The sequence below is a fragment of the Ranitomeya imitator genome, chromosome 2 (genome assembly GCF_032444005.1).
Source record: "Ranitomeya imitator isolate aRanImi1 chromosome 2, aRanImi1.pri, whole genome shotgun sequence".
NCBI classification, from domain to species: domain Eukaryota; kingdom Metazoa; phylum Chordata; class Amphibia; order Anura; family Dendrobatidae; genus Ranitomeya; species Ranitomeya imitator.
The window spans coordinates 693,784,089-693,808,771 of record NC_091283.1 but is presented as its reverse complement, the minus strand read 5'-3'; the positions used below and the strand labels follow the sequence as shown (position 1 = coordinate 693,808,771).

Sequence of the window (24,683 nt, the reverse complement as noted above, 5' to 3'; positions counted from 1 at the left end):
TTCAGTCTGACCCACAAACGTGTAGATGTGATACATCGTAGTAAAATATACCGTACCCATTTTTTTTTTAAACTACTACTTTCAATTGGACTGTTTCTGATCAGCAGCACAGGAGTGTATACTGCTCCCATCCAAACCACCTCGCGACTTCCAGAAGCCTCTACCATAATACAAGAAAAACACATATAGCGCATCTTTCCAGAATGTAAAGAGATCATACTATAGAGCTGAACATCTCCAAAAATAGAACCTCTAGTGTGGAGAAATCTTTCAATAAACTATTAAAGTGTAATGTCATTTTGGAGAAATGTGATTTATTTGCACAACAAACAGTATTTCCTTATGTCTCTGTAAGAGGATGGCAGTCTTGCAATAGAGATTTTCTCTTAAACCATAACCAATTTAAAGGGAATTTCCAGGTGCAACAAAAACAAGCAAGCAAACAAAAATACATTATATGATTATTCTGCCCCTCTAATGCATCTGGCAAACCTCCAAAGATCTTCTTTAGCCCCCTGAAGATATCCGTATGGTCAGTTACTGTTTACATCCTAAACTTCCTGCCAGCTGTCCCCCTCTGCCTGTAGGCTACATTCTGCAAAAGGCAGTGTAATCTGGCTTATCTGCCATAGCTATATCTGTCCACAGCTCACACACGTATGTCCACCCTCAAAGCACCATCCTGAGACTTTGACATGGTCTCAAGATGGATAAATTGATGCTTGCATAGTTTTGCCTTCCTTTCTAACACTTTTAGCTCACATAGTCCGAAGACTGTTCTGTAGTCATTACAGGAAATGACATTGGTTTTTACACAGGCTCAGTGTACTAAAAGGGAGCAAGGAGCCATATAATGTACTAGATTGTGGCCCGATTCTAACGCATCAGGTATTCTAGAATATGCATGTCCACGTAGTATATTGCACAGCCCACGTAGTATATTGCCCAGCCACGTAGTATATTGCCCAACCACGTAGTATATTGCCCAGCCACGTGGTATATTGCCCAGCTACGAAATATATTGCCCAGCCACGTAGTATATTGCCCAGTCACGTAGTATATTGCACAGCCATGTAGTATATTGCACAGCCATGTAGTATACAGCACAGAGCCACGTAGTATACAGCACAGACACGTAGTATATTGCCCAGCCACGTAGTATATTGCTCAGCCACGTAGTATATTGCCCAGCCACGTAGTATATTGCCCAGTCACGTAGTATATTGCACAGCGATGTAGTATACAGCACAGAGCCACGCAGTATACAGCACAGCCACGTAGTATACTGCCCAGCCGCGTAGTATATTGCCCAGCCACGTATGTAACAGGTTAAAAAAGAGTTAAAATAAAAAATAAACATATTCTCACCTTCCGAGGGAGCCCTTGTAGTCCTGTCGCCTGTGTGTGGTGCACGCGGCAGCTTCCGGTCCCGGGGTTGGTATGAGCGCAGGACCTGTGATGACGTCACGGTCACATGACCGCGACGTCATGGTAGGTCCTTCTCGCATACCATCCTTGGCCCCGGAACCTGCCGCTTGCACTGCCGAGGAGAGGACACGACGGCGGAGGGTGAGAATAACCTTTTGATTATTATTATTTGTAACATTAGATCTTTTTACTATTGGTGCTGCATACACATCAATAGTAAAAAGTTGGTCACACAGGGTTAATAGCTGCGTTAATGGAGTGCATTACACCACAGTCCATTAACGCTGGCATTAAACCTGTGAGGGCTGACTGGAGGGGAGTATGGAGTGGGCACTGACTGCGGGGAGGAAGGAGCGGCCATTTTTCTGCCGGACTGTGCCGGTCGCTGATTGGTCGTGGCTGTTTTGCCACGACCAATCAGCGAATTGGATTTCCATGACAGACAGAGACCGCGACCAATGAATATCCGTGACATAAAGACAGAGCGACAGAAGTGACCCTTAGACAAGTATATAGTGGATTAATTTATAATAATGTAACATACCTCTCTGGAACACCTCTGCGTGCTCCCTACTCTCCCTTTGTGCACACATCCCCAGCCACTAACAACGTTCAGAGGATCACTGGCCACATCCCCCATTACATCATAGGTCAGAGATGCTGTTGAATCCTCAGATCATGAATATACTCTAAGGGCTTGTTATCACTTGCGGGAAACACGTCCGTGTCTCGCATGTGGAAACGAAGCTCTGGCGCCGACACTCCAGAGCGGAGCGTGCAACTACATGTGTTGCTATGCGGCCGCACGCTCCGCTCTGGAGTGCCGGCGCCAGAGCTTCGTTTCCACATGCGAGACACGGACGTGTTTCTCGCAAGTGAAAACAAGCCCTAAAGCTCCCTGTATATATTAAGTAGCTGCCAGCCAGCAGCTATCTCGGCTGACTCTCCCACACACAGAAGCGCTCACTCTTGCGTTCTCTATGAGAGAGCTGCTGCCAGATGTCTCTGGAGTCTGCTTATCCCTTTGTGAACAAAAGGGCTGGCAGTCTAAAATAGTTACATGACACTATTATATTTACGATACACTGAATGGTGGCACGATTCTAACGCATCGGGTATTCTAGAATATGTATGTAGTTTATTTATGAAGAAGATTTAAGAATAATGCAATGAATACACAGGATTTTCCGGGTAAAATATATACATTATCATTAAATTTTATTGCTCATAGAACGTAATACAACTGAACGAAATTATTAAACAGATCATCAAAATATATAAACCATTACATGAATATCTAACTGTATTTAAATAAATCATCGGACGAAAGAAGTATATCGACACTATATTTGTTAACAATATCAACCTAAAATATTTTTGTACACCACATTGACTGACTGAACGTGTTCCATAAACGTGACTGAACTAAGTGGCACTGTGTGACAAAACTTGTTCAGTAAACGTAAGTGAACTATGAGGCGAGCAATCAGCGAATCGGGATTTTCCATTTCAGACAAACAGACAGAATTAGACAATTATATAGTAGATTGATTGTATTGGCTATATTAGTGCAATACGTAAGTTTTGTCTTATTAGTCCCCTATACACACTAAAGAGTAGACCAAACTCATTCACATAGTAGGGTTTGGCTGGTGCTAATTTAAAGTGTATGGGGCCACCAGCGGCTGCTATAGGCATATGATGACTTATTAAATCAGCCATCATCTGCTGGGAAAGATGTGGGCTCAGTGAGAGAGCCCGCATTAGTCAGGGACAGGACCTTTGACGTACATGTACGTCAAATGTCATGAAGGGTTTAAAAGTTATAAACATTCAAAGAATGAAAATTGCTATTTTCTTTTTACTTTTGTCAAATTTCTGATATTCTCATAAACATATTGCCTTTCAAAACTATTTGGACTCCAAGCAATATGTTTAACATAAGCTGCTAGTTCTTTATGGAATTAGTTCTTTGTGAATCAGAGCGAAAGAAGAAATACAGACAAAATGCACTGAAACTACTTTTTAGTTAAGAATACCATATAACCTCATTGTAAGGATACACTCACACTGGCAAATAGCCATCGTATAACTTTGACGAGTACTATCCGATGTTTCAATGTTATAGTATGGAGCTGTGCCGACTGGCATCTTTTGTCTCATGCAGAGTTGGCATGAGGAATTTAAAAAAAAAAAAAAATCCTACATGTTGTGATTGGCAGTGTATATCGGACAGTGCACATCCATATAAGTCTAACCTTTCCCACTGCCTGCGCACTGCAGTACTTTACGCCTGCGCAGGAGCCGCAACAGGAAGCAAAGAAGGGGGACGTTATCGCATGAAGATGGGAGGCCCCAACCCGGACCTCCGATGCCCATCCGACCGGACCGCCCCTGGGTGAGTATAATCTAACTTGCTTTTCTTATCTTTCAGGTTACATCTGGGGCTGATCTACAGCATTACCGAATGTTGTAGATAAGCCCCTGATGCCGGTGGCCAAAGTGAGGTGACAGATTCCCTTTAAGTTCTCCATCTTCTCCGCAGCTGTGATCCAATTCTTGCAAGAGAGGGAATCGGATAACAGTAATGCTGGAGTTACATTAGCTACTGACCCTCGGCTCCTGCTCCGCTGCAAGCGTGAGCCGAGTGTCAGTGCTCTATGCTCCAAGCCTCTCGTTTTTCCTTCCTTTCTTTTTTCTCCATACATGTTAGATAGCTGTGGCCGAACAAACCTTTGGCCAACAACTATCTTTCCTGACTTCGCCATACACAGAACACTTGTCTTAGCAGAGCGTCCCTGTGTCATCTATGCGAGCTGCAGAGGTTTATCCTCTGTAGAAGAAAAGTACTAGAAATTCAACAGGCCATATCCTCCTCATATAATGTTGAGAGAACCTGCATACACAAGACTATTGGCGAGTCTGTGTTTGGGGTCCTTAGATAATCAGTGGTTGAGGTTCAGACTGATGACAATTTCTCTTCACACAAACAAGCTTATTTGACTGACAGGAATATAAATGAGAAAACAAGGCAAATAGCTGCTGGCTAAACAGTCATAGTTTGTTATGGCCAGCCTATAGGGCCCCATACACAGTAAATAGCTGTTGGTTGAAAGATGGTTCAGGTCAATCTGTGAAGAAAGAGTTGGGAGCCCCGTCCACATTAGCACGTAAGCTTAGTCTGCTGGTGTCAGTGGGCTCAGCCTAAATTCTAATGCAATCCAAACCTGGTCAATGTTTGTTTGAGGTGTATGGGGGCCGGAAGTCTCTGCCGAGACAGAGTTGGCTGATAACGGGGTACAGTAGGCTACAGTCACTTACACGTCAAGTGTAAACTTTTATAAACTGTAGACAAATTGTATAATTAGCTTCACTTGAAATTGTGTTTCTCCTTGAAATAATGTTAGCCAGCAGCTGTGCTTCTTTTAATGCAGCCTAGCCATGAATGAGTTACCTTATCCTTAAACATTAACCAGAACCTATTGTGCAGCAGGAAGATAACACACAGGAGCAAAACACACATAAAAGGGGCAAGCAGTGCACCAAGAAGAGAAAACCTGCAGGTAGAACACAAATCCACGAACAAGTCTACTGTGCAAACGGAATAAATTCCACAGGGCAGAAACATCCTGGCTGGCCACAAGTTAACTTTCACATTGCAAACTTGCTTTCTTAAGTGAAGAAAAAAAAATTATAATATATATATATATATATATATATATATATATATATATATATATATATATATATATATATATATACACACATACGTACACACGAAGAGGTATGGAAGCAGCACTCCAATGGAAATACCCATAACATATATAGCTGCCACAAGGCACACATACAAACTTTACATTCAGTATTAGGGATGACTCTCATTTTCACATTGGTGGACGTCAGAGATGTAAATCAATATTTTTGGGCATAGTAAGTCGTTTAAAGAGAAACCCAGAAGTCATCACCAAAAAGCAGTCTTTTATTTATAATGTTCTGAAATGACCTTAATACTACATGTTTAATAAAAGATATATAAAACCACAATAATTACCAATGCACAGCTGGACAGTAAAGATCGGACTGCTGCAGTGCAGACACAAGTGCTTTAGCTGCTTCTTTTTGCCATGTTAGTGGAAGAGGCCACACAGTTTCTCCTCGCAGATGGATGTAAAGGTCACAAATGTGATTCTGCTTCCCGTCAGGAAACAGAACAATGCATAAGGCAGCATCTCACCCCTCCCCCAGTAGGGACATGTCCCCAGCTCAGAATAGGAAGCACATAAGTTATTCTTGATATAACCTATCAGGCAATCTAAACAGGACCAGCAGGAATAATGATATCAAATTACCTCAGAAATACTTTGGACATGTAATTTTTCATCTGGATGGCCAGTGTAGCGGTGTGCACAAATATACACTAAGCATACACATGAAACCCATCCTGGTTTACTACCTGAAATAAATGTCTCCAATTCTCCATAATGGACCACTCCCCTCAGAAACAGACAAAATGTATGTTATCCAGGGGGTGCAGGTGACAGCCCAAAGAGCTGTGCATGAATTCCACATGTGTTTTGTGTTTTGTAGGCCTCAGATAAGGCTACGTTCACATTTGCGTTGTGCGGTGCTGCGTCGGCGACGCAACGCACCACGCATGCAAAATGCAGCTTTTTGTGACACATGCGTTCATTTTTTCATGATTTTTGGCACAGAAAAAACTGCATCATGCAGCGTTTTCTGTTGTGCCAAAAAGATGCATGCGTCACAAGACGCAAGACAACGCATGTCCATGCGCCCCTCATGTTAAATATAGGGGCGCATGACACATGCGTCACCGCGGCTGCGCCCGACGCAGCACCGCACAACGCTAATGTGAACATAGCCTAAGTCACACCTAGCTCCTTTAATTATTATTAGTGTAATCTAGCAAGCAAAAGGCAACATTATTTGCATGACACTGCCTGTCCTGCAGAACCCTCTCCAAAGAAAAGACTCAGAAAGAGACCCCCAGACTCAACTACACAACAGACAGCTGCTTACAGGGTCAGATTTCAGAGATTTCCCCAGGGGAGAAACACCGCAGGCTTTAGGGGGAGGAGGAGTAGGGTTTACAGACCTGCCACTTCTTAGAACAAGATGACCACTGAACCTCCCAAAACAAATCCCGTCTTGGCTTGTAATACATAGTAAACCATGTTTATGAAGTGGTGGCATTTCATACAGAACTTTGCACTTTATGGGTATATTCACATGCAGCAGATTTGTTAAATTAATGCGACTGAAAACTAGTCCTATTTAACTAGTTATTCTACCAACAAAAAGACATTTCTCCAAGATTCAGTCAAATGAGACTGAAATTTCTGGAAGTATTCTGCCATATGAGAAATCCCCCTTAGTCCTCATTGTTATGGCAGGAATGTTATACATTTTAGCATCTGGAATCATATAGAAACAAACGCGTATTTAGAAACACCAGATAACAAACTTTATTAGAATAAAATCAGAAATACACAACTCTTAAAATAACACCCATAGGTAGATGAGCCAAAAAATACAAAAAATGGCACCACTACTGAGCGGTAAGTCCTGCAAAACCTAGTAATTCATAATACTTTAAGTGTTTGCTGTATACGGTGGAACTCCTAAAATAGGGATCCCTACAAATCACCACACATGCACATATAGATACCACGTAACTGAGCCAAGCGGCAATATCAAAGTGGCATATACTAGCAATACGGCAGATAATAGACAAAACAAACACCCATACTGGCAAGTGCCATAATGAACAGATGTGACAGGGACTTACTAAAGCTCAGGAGATGGTGCCACAACCCCTACGCGAGTTTCGGCGCTGTGCCTTTTTGGCTCATCTACCTATGGGTGTTATTTTAAGAGTTGTGTATTTCTGATTTTATTCTAATAAAGTTTGTTATCTGGTGTTTCTAAATACGCGTTTGTTTCTATATGATTCCATTTAACTTTGCGTAAGAACGGGGTTATATTAGAGATTGGGATTAATATTGTGGGACAATAGAACCTATCACTATAATATTATCTCTATCCAATCATGGGATTACTGTTTTGATTTACATTTTAGCATCTGTATAATGACTGCAAGTAGTGTTGTGATATAACCTGCAGCTTGGAGAACATTTTGCAGCAGATTTTCATTGCATGATTTCTGCCATGCAGATCCCTGCAGCTTACTCCCTAGCATGTCAACTCTAACAGATCCAAATCTGCAACAAATCCATAATTTAATAATCAAATCCGCAGTTCACTTAATGTTGTAGTTTTCTCTGGCAATTGCCTGTGGTTCTGAAGCAAAATTTGCAAGTGTGGATTAAATTTCTTGTTTACATTTTCTGCAGGAAGAGCCACAGAGGTAAATCGGCAAAATCCACAGCAAATTAGAAGTGTGAAGATTTGTGTTTAGATTTCCATTTTGTTGCTTCCTCTGAATTTGTCTTTTCCAAACCTATTCAAATTCCAGGAGCCAGGTAGCAATCTACCTAGCAGACTGACTGGAGAAGGTTCCATTGGTAAGATCACAGAGATCAGACACATCACTGATCCAGAGAAACGGTGATTCTAGGAACATTCCATTGACATAGGCTATATTCACACTTTGCGGATTTTGCTGCGGATCCGCAGCGGATTTGACCGCTGCGGATCCGCAGCAGTTTCCCATGAGTTTACATTTCAATGTAAACCTATGGGAAACAAAAAACGCTGTGCACATGCTGCAGAAAAATCCGCGCGGAAACGCTGCGGATTACATTCCGCAGCATGTCACTTCTTTTCTGCGGATTTTCAGCTGCTCCAATAGAAAACTGCAGTTGAAAATCCGCAGAAGAAAACGCAGTAAAAACCGCGATAAATCCGCAGTAAAAAACGCGATGGGTTTTCACTGCGGATTTTGCAATTCCGCTGCGGAAAAATCCGCAGTGGAATCTGCAAAGTGTGCACATAGCCTTAAAAAACAGATCATCTTGTATGAAAACTAAACGCTAATAGAACAGAATCTAAGGAAGCATTTTTATTAACTTTAGCCACTTAAAAACTATACTATTTAAATAGAGCAGGACATCCTTTGTACTACATGCTGTTCAGATCTATTTTATTTCTCACTCTTCCCCGCTCCCTTCTCATACTGTAAGTCAAATAGGCCCTATAATAATTAGGGGTCAGCAAAAATTGACTAATAATCCAACAAGAGGAAATGGACCCCTTACATTAATGTGATTGAAAACAATAACAAAACGTATAAAGCATTGGTTACATGTAAGGTAGATATCTTATGCATAACCAAGTATTTCCTTTAAGTACATGTCTGACAAGATACACACATTTGCACATATCAATACCAAAGTAATAACTACACAAAAGAAAACAACTGAACAAACGGCAAAGTGGTAAGCACCCCCAAGCGGCCCTCTTGAGGCACATTTTGTACCCCATCTGAAGAAGATTGGCGAAACACTCGTCAAGGAGGCCACTGGCTGTCCTTACGATTTTAGTACTATAACTTACCAGCTACTATACAGTTTGTTGTTATTTTTTATATGGATACACCTAAATAAAATGGGAATGGTTGGTGGTATCAACTTCCTGCTTGTGGCAAATTAGTATATGGGAGGGGAAAAACTTTTCAAGATGGATGGTGACCATGGTGGCCATTTTGAAGTCGGCCATTTTGGATCCAACTTTATTTTTTCCAATGTAAAGAGGGTCATGCGACATCAAACGAATTGAGAATTTCACAAGAAAAACAATGGTGTGCTTGGTTTTAATGCAAATTTATTATTTCATGAGTTATTTACAAGTTTATGACCACTTATAAACGGTCTTCAAATTGCTGCCCATTGCGTTGGATTGTCAATGCAACCCTCTTCTCCCACTCTTGACACACTGATAGCAACACCACAGAAGAAATGCTAGCACAGGCTTCCAGTACCCGTTGTTTCAGATGCTGCACATCTCGTATCTTCACAGCATAGACAATTGCCTTCAGATGACCCCAGCATCTGAAACAACAGATACTGGAAGCCTGTGCTAGCATTTCTTATCTGGTGTTGCTATCAGTGTGTCAAGAGTGGGAGAAGAGGGTTGCATTGACAATCCAATACAATGGGCAGCAATTTGAAGACAGTTTATAAGTGGTCATAAACTTGTAAATAACTCATGAAAGAATGAAGTTATGTTAAAACCTAGCACACCATTTTTTTTGTGAAATTCTCAGTAAGTTTAATGTGTCACATGACCCTCTTCCCATTGGAAAAAATAAAGGTGGATCCAAAATGGCCAACTTCAAAATGGCTGCCATGGTCACCACCCATCTTGAAAAATTTTCCCCCTCCCATATACTAATGTGCCACAAACAGGAAGTTGATATCACAAACTATTCCCATTTTATTTAGGTGTAACCATATAAATGGCCCACCCTGTAGATCCACCAGCTTAAAGGAACCAGTTGAATATGGACTCACACAGGCAATGTGTCTTGGGAAATAATATGCAAATTAGCTCTGTTGCAGAAAAGAAAGAAATAAAATATTGGTCTATTGAGAAGTGATAATCATTATCATCAGAAAATGATTATGTAGAAACACTTGTTCTCAAGTATTAGCTAGTCTATACAGGCAGAAAATCACCTGACGAAACAAGAATTATGCTCTTCTTTGGGTGCAATGATTTTTAAACCTGCTTGAAAACTGACCTTATTAGTAGCATATCATGCCAAAAACAGGTGATGTGCTGGCGATAACACACTATGAGCAAGGAACCTATGCTCACAGAATGTTCATAGCCAGCATAAACCACCATCCAGCTCATTTAAAATGAAGGCCATAATCTTGCAACTACCTTTCCTAGGTTTTATTTGCAAGAAAAAAAATTTCTTCCGCAATAGAGCTAATTTGAATACACCATTCTCATCAATGGTCCATTCACGACAGGCTTATCAGCCAATATGATAGATTGTTGTCAATATCCACTGTGGCTAATACTGAGAAGCCTAAACGAGGGACCCTCCTAAATATTTGCCATTTTCTATGACAGTTGTTTTTGTTAGATTTTTTTTTCCAACCAGACAGCCTCCTTAACAAATCAAGATTATATGGATTTATCAATGAAACACATTTCATGACAGTGGTACAAAAGAAAGCCAACATTGTTTACTCAGAATGTATGCAATGAGGAAACTGCAGACGCTTACACGTTGTACTAGCAAATGCCTTTTCTAGAAAAATATTTTTGAACTTATGAAACAGTTAAGTTATAAAAATAGATGTAGCTAGGAAGGAGACAGCAATTCATAAAATGCTGCTTTATATTCCTGACTACAATGTAAACAAGTTAACAGGCTTATTTACTTGTTCACAGCATATTAAAACAGGGGAACACATTGCTAGACTCAGTAATCCCCCCCATTTAGCCTCCAAGTCACACGTGCTCTGCTGCAGACCTTGCTGCTCAATGTGCCTTTTGTCTGGAGGCTGGTGTTTCAACATCCTAGTCTTGAACACAAGAAAAAAAAGGGGGTCAGCACAAGTCTTCTGTCATTCATAAACCTGAATCAGTGCTCAGTGAACACCAGTCTCTCCTCCCCCTTCTCCACAGAAGATTGATGCCACAATATAACAAAAACACCCCAGCCTCCAAGAAGGCACAGCACCAAAACCTGTCTGCCAACCCTAAGCGGGGTAAGAAAATACTGAGATGCCACACTCAGTCCTAAGGCTCCTAATTTAGTGTCCTAGAAGCCAAAAACTGTGTGCACAGCTAAAACAACTGATACATGGTCGTCTCAAATGAAAATATTAAAATAACCAAAACAAATTGTTTTGTTAAAAGACTTTAGCAGTATATCTTAAAGGCTCCATTTAGCAAAACTATCCAAATGTTGTAGCACTTTTAGCATATGAAATGTTTACTTGTTCCCTTTCTGGATCCAACATCATGCTGTATGATTGTCTCTGACCATTGATGTTTATGGTTATCTAGCACACTTGATACATAGAAACTTTTTAATAAATAGTATCCTATGGGCATATTTTGGTCATTATTTTGCATTATTTTTTAACAGTTTTTTTTTTGTTTTTTTAAAGTGAGTAAAACCAAACAGCAAATCTTTCCACTGCACTTTAATTTGGTTAAGGTTTAATTTCTAATTCTGGCCAAGTCTCTGTTCACATCTGTAACGTAGTTTGCATTTATAAAACAAACCTTGATGCAGTCCTAGAAGCAACATAAAATATAATAATTGTATTTCTATAGCGCAAACATATTCTGCAGCACGTTACAATTAAGCTTGGACATGTACAAACAATAAAGACATCACAAGGTAACCTATACCGTAGTTCAGCAGTCACAAATTCACAAGTTTCAATCTGTAAACCCTATTGGCTTAAACTATAATCCAGAATTTTGACAGGAACAGTGCACTGTGCTTCTGGTTTTGGCTTACGAATATTGATGCAAAATACTGATAAAGACATGGCTCCATGAAAATGGTCTACATTACTTACACTTTGGGGCAAAATGTTGTGTGAACTTTTACATATAAACAATACAGGGATCCATCTAAACTTTCTCCTTTGACAAAAGATTCCACAAAAGCAGATATCTCAGTCTTCCACATGTGTAAAATAAACGCGTGCCCTCCCTGGAAAATCATATATTCAAGACATTTCTTTTTGTAGTCTCACGTGAATTTTGCTGTCAGTACACCTTCCAAAAATCCAAGCTGTAAAATTCTGGCCTGAATGGCAAGGTATGAAATCCAAAGTCAACATCCACAGAATTAAAGTAAAAACAGCACGGGGAAACAGAAGGCACAAGCAAGCTAATAGACAAGGTATAAAGCACAACTGTATCATAAACACCTTTAGCTTCTGAAGGGCCCAATAGGACCAGACAATGGTCAATGGACATTTTCTATCACACCAGTTGAGTAGATACCATTTAAAATAAAAGAGAGAATAAAAAAAATACACAACACAACCCACATACTTGGTTATTTTTCTTCACCGCTCTCATACCATCTCTTTGGAAACCTCTGAAAGAGCATTTGTTCAGGCTGCCAAGTTAAATCCTCCTTTCTCATGTCAAGGCTTTGAAAAAGCAGTCAGAACACTGAGATCTACCGGAGTAAAAGGGGAAAAGCAATTCCTTTGGCACCATAGAACCATTAAGCCTTTTGCAGATTATGAACTGAAGCACAAGAATATCCTCTCTGCTCAAGCAGACGGTAATGCAGTCTCATGGTGGTACTGTACATCATACCCACAGCTCTGCAGGCAAGCAAGAGGTGTGTGTATTAGGCAAAGGTTATCCCCAAGCAGGGTGTTTCTACATACTTCACTGACCAGATTGCATATTATTGCTAAATATTTTTTTTAAACATATAACACTAATAATGATACATAAAATAACATTAAACAAATGCTCTATTGCCTTTCTTACAGTAAATTACCAGAATAAAATAATTTTGTAATTCAAAAGTGTCTAATAAGGGAAAGAAATGCAAATTGCTCTGCTGTCAGGTCTTAATCCACAGACACACTACCATTCAGCAAAACAGTGCAGTATCCTGACCCTACACATAGTGGCCCTACACTGTGACCATATAAATGGGACTTGGAAAATCTGTGAATTGGACAGGTAGGAGGGAGAATGAATGGAACATGTTGGTGACTGGTTTCCCAGAGCACACAGGGTTAATCACATTCTGGCAATGACTGCAGACATTAGAGGAGCATTTTCAGAAAATACACCAGCTTTACTATAAGAAAAGTTAGAAAGCCCAGGCCAAGGGGAAGGGGGATTTTCTTCCACTGAACTTTTAAATCTATTCACAACATAAAAGTTTGGATGAAACTTTTTTTCCAGGCTTTTGCTCCCCTGGGAGTAGACAATATATACATTTTAGGTCTGAAGGGGGGTCAGTACACATTCCTTAAGTGTTTTAAAAGGAGCATTTCTAGAGGCAGCTAAATCACACACTGATAGCCCTGGGAAGGGGGAGGGATTCCTAAGAAAGCAGAGTTCCTTTTCAAATCCCTTTCCACCACCTCTTGTGCTGGTTACTGGGACCTCAGAACATCCAAGCATTGCACAGGGCTGAGCCGCTTCCATTCTGCACCTGAGCAGCACAGCCACACAGACACCATTAATATTAATGACCAGCACGATGGCCACCATTGCACACCAGGCAGCAGGAGAATCCACCTCACGGCCAGTGGTGTCAGATCCAGCGGCACTACTGGCACCAATGTGGCCACCAGCACAGCACAGGTTGATCACTTACACCACGCACAGGAGATGCTTGCCCACCAAGCTAACAATCAATTGTGCCAGGAATCACAACAAAAGGAAAGCAAGCTCATTCCATACATGGCCAGGATGCCAAGGGCAACTTTCTCCATGGCAGCACAATGCCCACAGACCCGCTGACCTTGCACAGGCTGCTGGCAGAAATGCTTGGCGTGCCCACTGCCAGGGCCAGCCTGCAGGGCACAAACACAGCGTGTCCGTCCTTCCACAGGATCCCCAAGATCCTTCCATGATCCATTGTTTGGGAGAACCTCTCATGGAGGTGTGAGGAGAGAGGAAACTTACCAGCTGAAGGCAGGAGAGCGGGCAGCCTGGCAGCACATGCACAATATCCCGGTGGTTGTTGGGCACCTCTCAGCCTGGCACTGCACTTCCTCCCCCTATTCCTGCAGCTTTCCGTCCTTTTTTTTTGCCCACAGACAGTAAAACAGCTCAGTGTTAGTGGGTGAGTAAGTGAATCAACTACCAGGGAGCACAGTAAGTTGAAGTGTCAAATTACATAGCCTATTCTATTACCATGCCTGCCGGTGGGCGGGAAAACCCGGGCTGTGCTGCTGCTCCGAGACTGGAGCTGGAGGAGGACGCACGACATGACGGGAGCTGGACTCTGCTGCCTGTGCTATAGCAGGTGGATGGCGGAGTAACACCCTGCAGTCACCTCATCTACAGGAGCTACACGGGGTGCAGAGAGCTCATATACTGCAATCACCTCATATACAGGAGCTACACGAGGTGCAGAGAGCTCATATACAGCATTCACCTCATCTACAGGAGCTACACGGGGTGCAGAGAGCTCATATACAGCAATCACCTCATATACAGGAGCTACACGGGGTGCAGAGAGCTCATATACAGCAATCACCTCATCTACAGGAGCTACACGAGGTGCAGAGAGCTCATATACAGCAATCACCTCATATACAGGAGCTACACGGGGTGCAGAGAGCTCATATACAGCAGTCACCTCATATACAGGAGCTACACGGGGTGCAGAGAGCTCATATACAGCAGTCACCTCATATACAGGATCTACACGGGGTGCAGAGAGCTCATATACAGCAATCACCTCATCTACAGGAGCTACACGGGTGCAGAGAGCTCATATACAGCAGTCACCTCATATACAGGATCTACACGGGGTGCAGAGAGCTCATATACAGCAATCACCTCATCTACAGGAGCTACACGGGTGCAGAGAGCTCATATACAGCAATCACCTCATCTACAGGAGCTACACGGGGTGCAGAGAGCTCATATACAGCAGTCACCTCATCTACAGGATCTACACGGGGTGCAGAGAGCTCATATACAGCAGTCACCTCATCTACAGGAGCTACACGGGGTGCAGAGAGCTCATATACCGCAATCACCTCATCTACAGGAGCTACACGGGTGCAGAGAACTCATATACAGCAATCACTTCATCTACAGGAGCTACACGGGGTGCAGAGAGCTCATATACAGCAGTCACCTCATCTACAGGATCTACACGGGGTGCAGAGAGCTCATATACAGCAGTCACCTCATCTACAGGAGCTACACGGGGTGCAGAGAGCTCATATACCGCAATCACCTCATCTACAGGAGCTACACGGGTGCAGAGAACTCATATACAGCAATCACCTCATATACAGGAGCTACACGGGGTGCAGAGAGCTCATATACAGCAATCACCTCATCTACAGGAGCTACACGGGTGCAGAGAGCTCATATACAGCAATCACCTCATATACAGGAGCTACACGGGGTGCAGAGAGCTCATATACAGCAGTCACCTCATATACAGGATCTACACGGGGTGCAGAGAGCTCATATACAGCAGTCACCTCATATACAGGATCTACACGGGGTGCAGAGAGCTCATATACAGCAGTCACCTCATCTACAGGAGCTACACGGGGTGCAGAGAGCTCATATACAGCAGTCACCTCATATACAGGATCTACACGGGGTGCAGAGAGCTCATATACAGCAGTCACCTCATCTACAGGAGCTACACGGGGTGCAGAGAGCTCATATACAGCAATCACCTCATCTACAGGAGCTACACGGGGTGCAGAGAGCTCATATACAGCAATCACTTCATCTACAGGAGCTACACGGGGTGCAGAGAGCTCATATACAGCAATCACCTCATCTACAGGAGCTACACGGGGTGCAGAGAACTCATATACAGCAGTCACCTCATATACAGGATCTACACGGGGTGCAGAGAGCTCATATACAGCAGTCACCTCATCTACAGGAGCTACACGGGGTGCAGAGAGCTCATATACAGCAGTCACCTCATATACAGGATCTACACGGGGTGCAGAGAGCTCATATACAGCAGTCACCTCATCTACAGGAGCTACACGGGGTGCAGAGAGCTCATATACAGCAATCACCTCATCTACAGGAGCTACACGGGTGCAGAGAGCTCATATACAGCAATCACCTCATCTACAGGAGCTACACGGGGTGCAGAGAGCTCATATACAGCAGTCACCTCATATACAGGATCTACACGGGGTGCAGAGAGCTCATATACAGCAGTCACCTCATCTACAGGAGCTACACGGGGTGCAGAGAGCTCATATACAGCAATCACCTCATCTACAGGAGCTACACGGGGTGCAGAGAGCTCATATACAGCAATCACTTCATCTACAGGAGCTACACGGGGTGCAGAGAGCTCATATACAGCAATCACCTCATCTACAGGAGCTACACGGGGTGCAGAGAACTCATATACAGCAATCACCTCATATACAGGAGCTACACGGGGTGCAGAGAGCTCATATACAGCAATCACCTCATCTACAGGAGCTACACGGGTGCAGAGAGCTCATATACAGCAATCACCTCATATACAGGAGCTACACGGGGTGCAGAGAGCTCATATACAGCAGTCACCTCATATACAGGATCTACACGGGGTGCAGAGAGCTCATATACAGCAGTCACCTCATCTACAGGAGCTACACGGGGTGCAGAGAGCTCATATACAGCAGTCACCTCATATACAGGATCTACACGGGGTGCAGAGAGCTCATATACAGCAGTCACCTCATCTACAGGAGCTACACGGGGTGCAGAGAGCTCATATACAGCAATCACCTCATCTACAGGAGCTACACGGGTGCAGAGAGCTCATATACAGCAATCACCTCATCTACAGGAGCTACACGGGTGCAGAGAGCTCATATACAGCAATCACCTCATATACAGGAGCTACACGGGGTGCAGAGAGCTCATATACAGCAGTCCCCTCATATACAGGATCTACACGGGGTGCAGAGAGCTCATATACAGCAATCACCTCATCTACAGGAGCTACACGGGGTGCAGAGAGCTCATATACAGCAATCACCTCATCTACAGGAGCTACACGGGGTGCAGAGATCTCATATACAGCAGTCACCTCATCTACAGGAGCTACACGGGGTGCAGAGAGCTCATATACAGCAGTCACCTCATATACAGGATCTACACGGGGTGCAGAGAGCTCATATACAGCAATCACCTCATCTACAGGAGCTACACGGGGTGCAGAGAGCTCATATACAGCAGTCACCTCATATACAGGAGCTACACGGGGTGCAGAGAGCTCATATACAGCAATCACCTCATCTACAGGAGCTACACGGGGTGCAGAGAGCTCATATACAGCAATCACCTCATCTACAGGAGCTACACGGGGTGCAGAGAGCTCATATACAGCAGTCACCTCATCTACAGTAGCTACACGGGGTGCAGAGAGCTCATATACAGCAATCCCCTCATATACAGGAGCTACACGGGGTGCAGAGAGCTCATATACAGCAGTCCCCTCATATACAGGATCTACACGGGGTGCAGAGAGCTCATATACAGCAGTCACCTCATCTACAGGAGCTACACGGGGTGCAGAGAGCTCATATACAGCAGTCACCTCATCTACAGGAGCTACACGGGGTGCAGAGAGCTCATATACAGCAGTCACCTCATAGACAGGAGCTACACGGGGTGCAGAGAGCTCATATACAGCAGTCACCTCATCTACAGGAGCTACACGGGGTGCAGAGAGCTCATATACAGCAGTCACCTCATCTACAGGAGCTACACAGGGTGCAGAGAGCTCATATACAGCAATCACCTCATCTACAGGAGCTACACGGGGTGCAGAGAGCTCATATACAGCAGTCACCTCATCTACAGGAGCTACACAGGGTGCAGAGAGCTCATATACAGCAATCACCTCATACAGGATCTACACGGGGTGCAGAGAGCTCATATACAGCAATCACCTCATCTACAGGAGCTACACAGGGTGCAGAGAGCTCATATACAGCAATCACCTCATCTACAGGAGCTACACGGGGTGCAGAGAGCTCATATACAGCAATCACCTCATCTACAGGAGCTACACGGGGTGCAGAGAGCTCATATACAGCAGTCACCTCATCTACAGGAGCTACACAGGGTGCAGGGAGCTCATATACAGCAATCACCTCATCTACAGGAGCTACACGGGGTGCAGAGAGCTCATATACAGCAATTACCTCATCTACAGGAGCTACACGGGGTGCAGAGAGCTCATATACAGAAATCACCTCATCTACAGGAGCTACACAGGGTGCAGAGAGCTCATGTACAGCAATCACCTCATCTACAGGAGCTACACGGGGTGCAGAGAGCTCATATACAGCAGTCACCTCATCTACAGGAGCTACACGGGGTGCAGAGAGCTCATATACAGCAGTCACCTCATATACAGGATCTACACGGGGTGCAGAGAGCTCATATACAGCAATCACCTCATATACAGGATCCACACGGGGTGCAGAGAGCTCATATACAGCAATCACCTCATATACAGGATCTACACGGGGTGCAGAGAGCTCATATACAGCAATCACCTCATCTACAGGAGCTACACGGGGTGCAGAGAGCTCATATACAGCAGTCACCTCATCTACAGGAGCTACACAGGGTGCAGAGAGCTCATATACAGCAATCACCTCATACAGGATCTACACGGGGTGCAGAGAGCTCATATACAGCAATCACCTCATCTACAGGAGCTACACAGGGTGCAGAGAGCTCATATACAGCAATCACCTCATCTACAGGAGCTACACGGGGTGCAGAGAGCTCATATACAGCAATCACCTCATCTACAGGAGCTACACGGGGTGCAGAGAGCTCATATACAGCAGTCACCTCATCTACAGGAGCTACACGGGGTGCAGAGAGCTCATATACAGCAATCACCTCATCTACAGGAGCTACACGGGGTGCAGAGAGCTCATATACAGCAATCACCTCATCTACAGGAGCTACACGGGGTGCAGAGAGCTCATATACAGCAGTCACCTCATCTACAGGAGCTACACAGGGTGCAGGGAGCTCATATACAGCAATCACCTCATCTACAGGAGCTACACGGGGTGCAGAGAGCTCATATACAGCAATTACCTCATCTACAGGAGCTACACGGGGTGCAGAGAGCTCATATACAGAAATCACCTCATCTACAGGAGCTACACAGGGTGCAGAGAGCTCATGTACAGCAATCACCTCATCTACAGGAGCTACACGGGGTGCAGAGAGCTCATATACAGCAGTCACCTCATCTACAGGAGCTACACGGGGTGCAGAGAGCTCATATACAGCAGTCACCTCATATACAGGATCTACACGGGGTGCAGAGAGCTCATATACAGCAATCACCTCATATACAGGATCTACACGGGGTGCAGAGAGCTCATATACAGCAATCACCTCATATACAGGATCTACACGGGGTGCAGAGAGCTCATATACAGCAGTCCCCTCATATACAGGATCTACACGGGGTGCAGAGAGCTCATATACAGCAGTCCCCTCATATACAGGAGCTACACGGGGTGCAGAGAGCTCATATACAGCAATCAACTCATCTACAGGAGCAACACGGGGTGCAGAGAGCTCATATACAGCAGTCCCCTCATATACAGGATCTACACAGGGTGCAGAGAGCTCATATACAGCAGTCACCTCATCTACAGGAGCTACACGGGGTGCAGAGAGCTCATATACAGCAATCACCTCATCTACAGGAGCTACACGGGGTGCAGAGAGCTCATATACAGCAATCACCTCATATACAGGAGCTACACGGGGTGCAGAGAGCTCATATACAGCAATCACCTCATATACAGGAGCTACATGGGGTGCAGAGAGCTCATATACAGGAGCTACACGGGGTGCAGAGAGTTCATATACAGCAATCACCTCATATACAGGAGCTACACGTGGTGCACAGAGTTCATATACAGCAATCACCTCATATACAGGAGCTACACGGGGTGCAGAGAGCTCATATACAGCAGTCACCTCATCTACAGGAGATACACGGGGTGCAGAGAGCTCATACAGCAATCACCTCATCTACAGGAGCTACACGGGGTGCAGAGAGCTCATATACAGCAATCACCTCATATACAGGAGCTACACGGGATGCAGAGAGCTCATATACAGCAATCACCTCATATATAGGAGCTACACGGGGAGCAGAGAGCTCATATACAGCAGTCACCTCATATACAGGAGCTACACGGGGTGCAGAGAGCTCATACAGCAGTCACCTCATCTACAGGAGATACACGGGGTGCAGAGAGCTCATACAGCAATCACCTCATCTACAGGAGCTACACGGGGTGCAGAGAGCTCATATACAGCAATCACCTCATATACAGGAGCTACACGGGGTGCAGAGAACTCATATACAGCAGTCACCTCATATACAGGAGCCACACAGGGTGCAGAGAGCTCATATACAGCAATCACCTCATATACAGGAGCTACACGGGGTGCAGAGAGCTCATATACAGCAGTCACCTCAAATACAGGAGCTACACGGGGTGCAGAGAGCTCATATACAGCAATCACTTCATCTACAGGAACTACACGGGTGCAGAGAGCTCATATACAGCAGTCACCTCATTTACAGGAGCTACACGGGGTGCAGAGAGCTCATATACAGCATTCACCTCATATACAGGAGCTACACAGGGTGCAGAGAGCTCATATACAGCAGTCACCTCATATACAGGAGCTACACGTGATGCACAGAGTTCATATACAGCAATCACCTCATATACAGGAGCTACACGGGGTGCAGAGAGCTCATATACAGCAATCACCTCATCTACAGGAGCTACACGGGGTGCAGAGAGCTCATATACAGCAATCACCTCATATACAGGAGCTACACGGGGTGCAGAGAGCTCATATACAGCAATCGCCTCATCTACAGGAGCTACACGGGGTGCAGAGAGCTCATATACAGCAATCACTTCATCTACAGGAACTACACGGGTGCAGAGAGCTCATATACAGCAGTCACCTCATTTACAGGAGCTACACGGGGTGCAGAGAGCTCATATACAGCATTCACCTCATATACAGGAGCTACACAGGGTGCAGAGAGCTCATATACAGCAGTAACCTCAAATACAGGAGCTACACGGGGTGCAGAGAGCTCATATACAGCAGTCACCTCATATACATGGTCTACATAGGGAGCTGAGAGCTCATATACAGCAATCACCTCATCTACAGGAGCTACACGGGGTGCAGAGAGCTCATATACAGCAATCACCTCATCTACAGGAGCTACACGGGGTGCAGAGAGCTCATATACAGCAATCACCTCATCTACAGGAGCTACACGGGGTGCAGAGAGCTCATATACAGCAGTCACCTCATCTACAGGAGCTACACGGGGTGCAGAGAGCTCATATACAGCAATCTCCTCATCTACAGGAGCCACACGGGGTGCAGAGAGCTCATATACAGCAATCACATCATATACAGGAGCTACACGGGGTGCACAGAGCTCATATACAGCAATCACCTTATCTACAGGAGCTACACAGGGTGCAGAGAGCTCATATAAAGCAATCACCTCATATACAGGAGCTACACGGGGTGCAGAGAGTTCATATACAGCAATCACCTCATATACAGGAGCTACACGGGGTGCAGAGAGCTCATATACAGCAATCACCTCATCTACAGGAGCTACACGGGGTGCAGAGAGCTCATATACAGCAATCACCTCATATACAGGAGCTACACGGGGTGCAGAGAGCTCATATACAGCAATCACCTCATATACAGGAGCTACATGGGGTGCAGAGAGCTCATATACAGGAGCTACACGGGGTGCAGAGAGTTCATATACAGCAATCACCTCATATACAGGAGCTACACGTGGTGCACAGAGTTCATATACAGCAATCACCTCATATACAGGAGCTACACGGGGTGCAGAGAGCTCATATACAGCAATCACCTCATCTACAGGAGCTACACGGGGTGCAGAGAGCTCATATACAGCAATCACCTCATATACAGGAGCTACACGGGGTGCAGAGAGCTCATATACAGCAATCACCTCATCTACAGGAGCTACACGGGGTGCAGAGAGCTCATATACAGCAATCACTTCATCTACAGGAACTACACGGGTGCAGAGAGCTCATATACAGCAGTCACCTCATTTACAGGAGCTACACGGGGTGCAGAGAGCTCATATACAGCATTCACCTCATATACAGGAGCTACACAGGGTGCAGAGAGCTCATATACAGCAGTCACCTCATCTACAGGAGCTACACGGGGTGCAGAGAACTCATATACAACAATCACTTCATCTACAGGAGCTACACGGGGTGCAGAGAGCTCATATACAGCAATCACCTCATCTACAGGAGCTACACGGGGTGCAGAGAGCTCATATACAGCAATCACCTCATCTACAGGAGCTACACGGGGTGCAGAGAGCTCATATACAGCAGTCACCTCATCTACAGGAGCTACACGGGGTGCAGAGAACTCATATACAGCAATCACCTCATCTACAGGAGCTACACAGGGTGCAGAGAGCTCATATACAGCAATCACCTCATCTACAGGAGCTACACAGGGTGCAGAGAGCTCATATACAGCAATCACCTCATCTACAGGAGCTACACGGGGTGCAGAGAGCTCATATACAGCAATCACCTCATCTACAGGAGCTACACGTGGTGCAGAGAGCTCATATACAGCAATCACCTCATCTACAGGAGCTACACGGGGTGCAGAGAGCTCATATACAGCAATCACCTCATATACACAAGCTACACGGGGTGCAGAGAGCTCATATACAGGAGCTACATGGGGTGCAGAGAGCTCATATACAGCAGTCACCTCATATACAGGAGCTACACGGGGTGCAGAGAGCTCATATACAGCAGTCACCTCATATACAGGAGCTACACGGGGTGCAGAGAGTTCATGTACAGCAATCACCTTATATACAGGAGCTACACGGGGTGCAGAGAGCTCATATACAGCAATCACCTCATATACAGGAGCTACACGGGGTGCAGAGAGCTCATATACAGCAATCACCTCATATACAGGAGCTACAACGGGTGCAGAGTTTTCATATACAGTAATCACCTCATATACAGGAGCTACACGGGGTGCAGAGAGCTCATATACAGCAATCACCTCATCTACAGGAGCTACACGGGGTACAGAGAGCTCATATACAGCAATCACCTCATATACAGGAGCTACACGGGGTGCAGAGAGCTCATATACAGCAATCACCTCATATACAGGAGCTACACGGGGAGCAGAGAGCTCATATACAGCAGTCACCTCATATACAGGAGCTACACGGGGTGCAGAGAGCTCATATACAGCAGTCACCTCATCTACAGGAGATACACGGGGTGCAGAGAGCTCATACAGCAATCACCTCATCTACAGGAGCTATACGGGGTGCAGAGAGCTCATATACAGCAATCACCTCATATACAGGAGCTACACGGGGTGCAGAGAGCTCATATACAGCAGTCACCTCATATACAGGAACTACACAGGGTGCAGAGAGCTCATATACAGCAATCACCTCATACAGGAGCTACACGGGGTGCAGGGAGCTCATATACAGCAGTCACCTCAAATACAGGAGCTACACGGGGTGCAGAGAGCTCATATACAGCAGTCACCTCATATACAGAAGCTACACGGGTGCAGAGAGCTCATATACAGCAGTCACCTCATATACATGGTCTACATAGGGAGCTGAGAGCTCATATACAGCAATCACCTCAGACAAGATCTAGATGGGGTGAAGATAGCTCACATACAGCAGTCACCTCATATACAGGAGCTACCCAGGGTGCAGAGAGCTCATATACAGCAGTCACCTCATATACAGGAGCTACACGGGGTGCAGAGAGCTCATATACAGCAGTCACCTCATATACAGGAGCTACACGGGGTGCAGAGAGCTCATATACAGCAGTCACCTCAAATACAGGAGCTACACGGGGTGCAGAGAGCTCATATACAGCAGTCACCTCATATACAGAAGCTACACGGGGTGCAGAGAGCTCATATACAGCAGTCACCTCATATACAGTGGGGCAAAAAAGTATTTAGTCAGTCAGCAGTAGTGCAAGTTCCACCAAAAAGATGAGAGGCGTCTGTAATTTACATCATAGGTAGACCTCAACTATGGGAGACAAACTGAGAAAAAAAAATCCAGAAAATCACATTGTCTGTTTTTTTTGTCATTTTATTTGCATATTATGGTGGAAAATAAGTATTTGGTCAGAAACAAAATTTCATCTCAATACTTTGTAATATATCCTTTGTTGGCAATGACAGAGGTCAAATGTTTTCTGTAAGTCTTCACAAGGTTGCCACACACTGTTGTTGGTATGTTGGCCCATTCCTCCATGCAGATCTCCTCTAGAGCAGTGATGTTTTTGGCTTTTCGCCTTGGCAACATGGACTTTCAACTCCCTCCAAAGGTTTTCTATAGGGTTGAGATCTGGTGACTGGCTAGGCCACTCCAGGACCTTGAAATGCTTCTTACGAAGCCACTCCTTCGTTGCCCTGGCGGT

General features: G+C 44.7%; 2 protein-coding genes across 5 annotated transcripts in view; one reads left to right on the top strand and one right to left on the bottom strand.

Annotated features, from left to right (window-relative positions):
• ZMIZ1 (zinc finger MIZ-type containing 1) overlaps positions 1-14,385 on the bottom strand; it is an 816,521-nt gene extending 802,136 nt beyond the window's left edge. For all 4 annotated transcript variants that reach the window (XM_069753082.1, XM_069753084.1, XM_069753085.1 and 1 more), the window contains exon 1: positions 14,053-14,385. The gene's annotated coding sequence lies outside the window, so the exon portion shown is untranslated. The remainder of the gene's footprint in view (positions 1-14,052) is intronic.
• LOC138666798 (uncharacterized) overlaps positions 1-24,683 on the top strand; it is a 121,833-nt gene that overhangs the window by 38,589 nt on the left and 58,561 nt on the right. Inside the window, exon 2 of the mRNA XM_069754971.1 lies at positions 3,712-3,826. Coding sequence (XP_069611072.1) covers positions 3,712-3,826 — 115 coding nt within the window. The remainder of the gene's footprint in view (positions 1-3,711; positions 3,827-24,683) is intronic.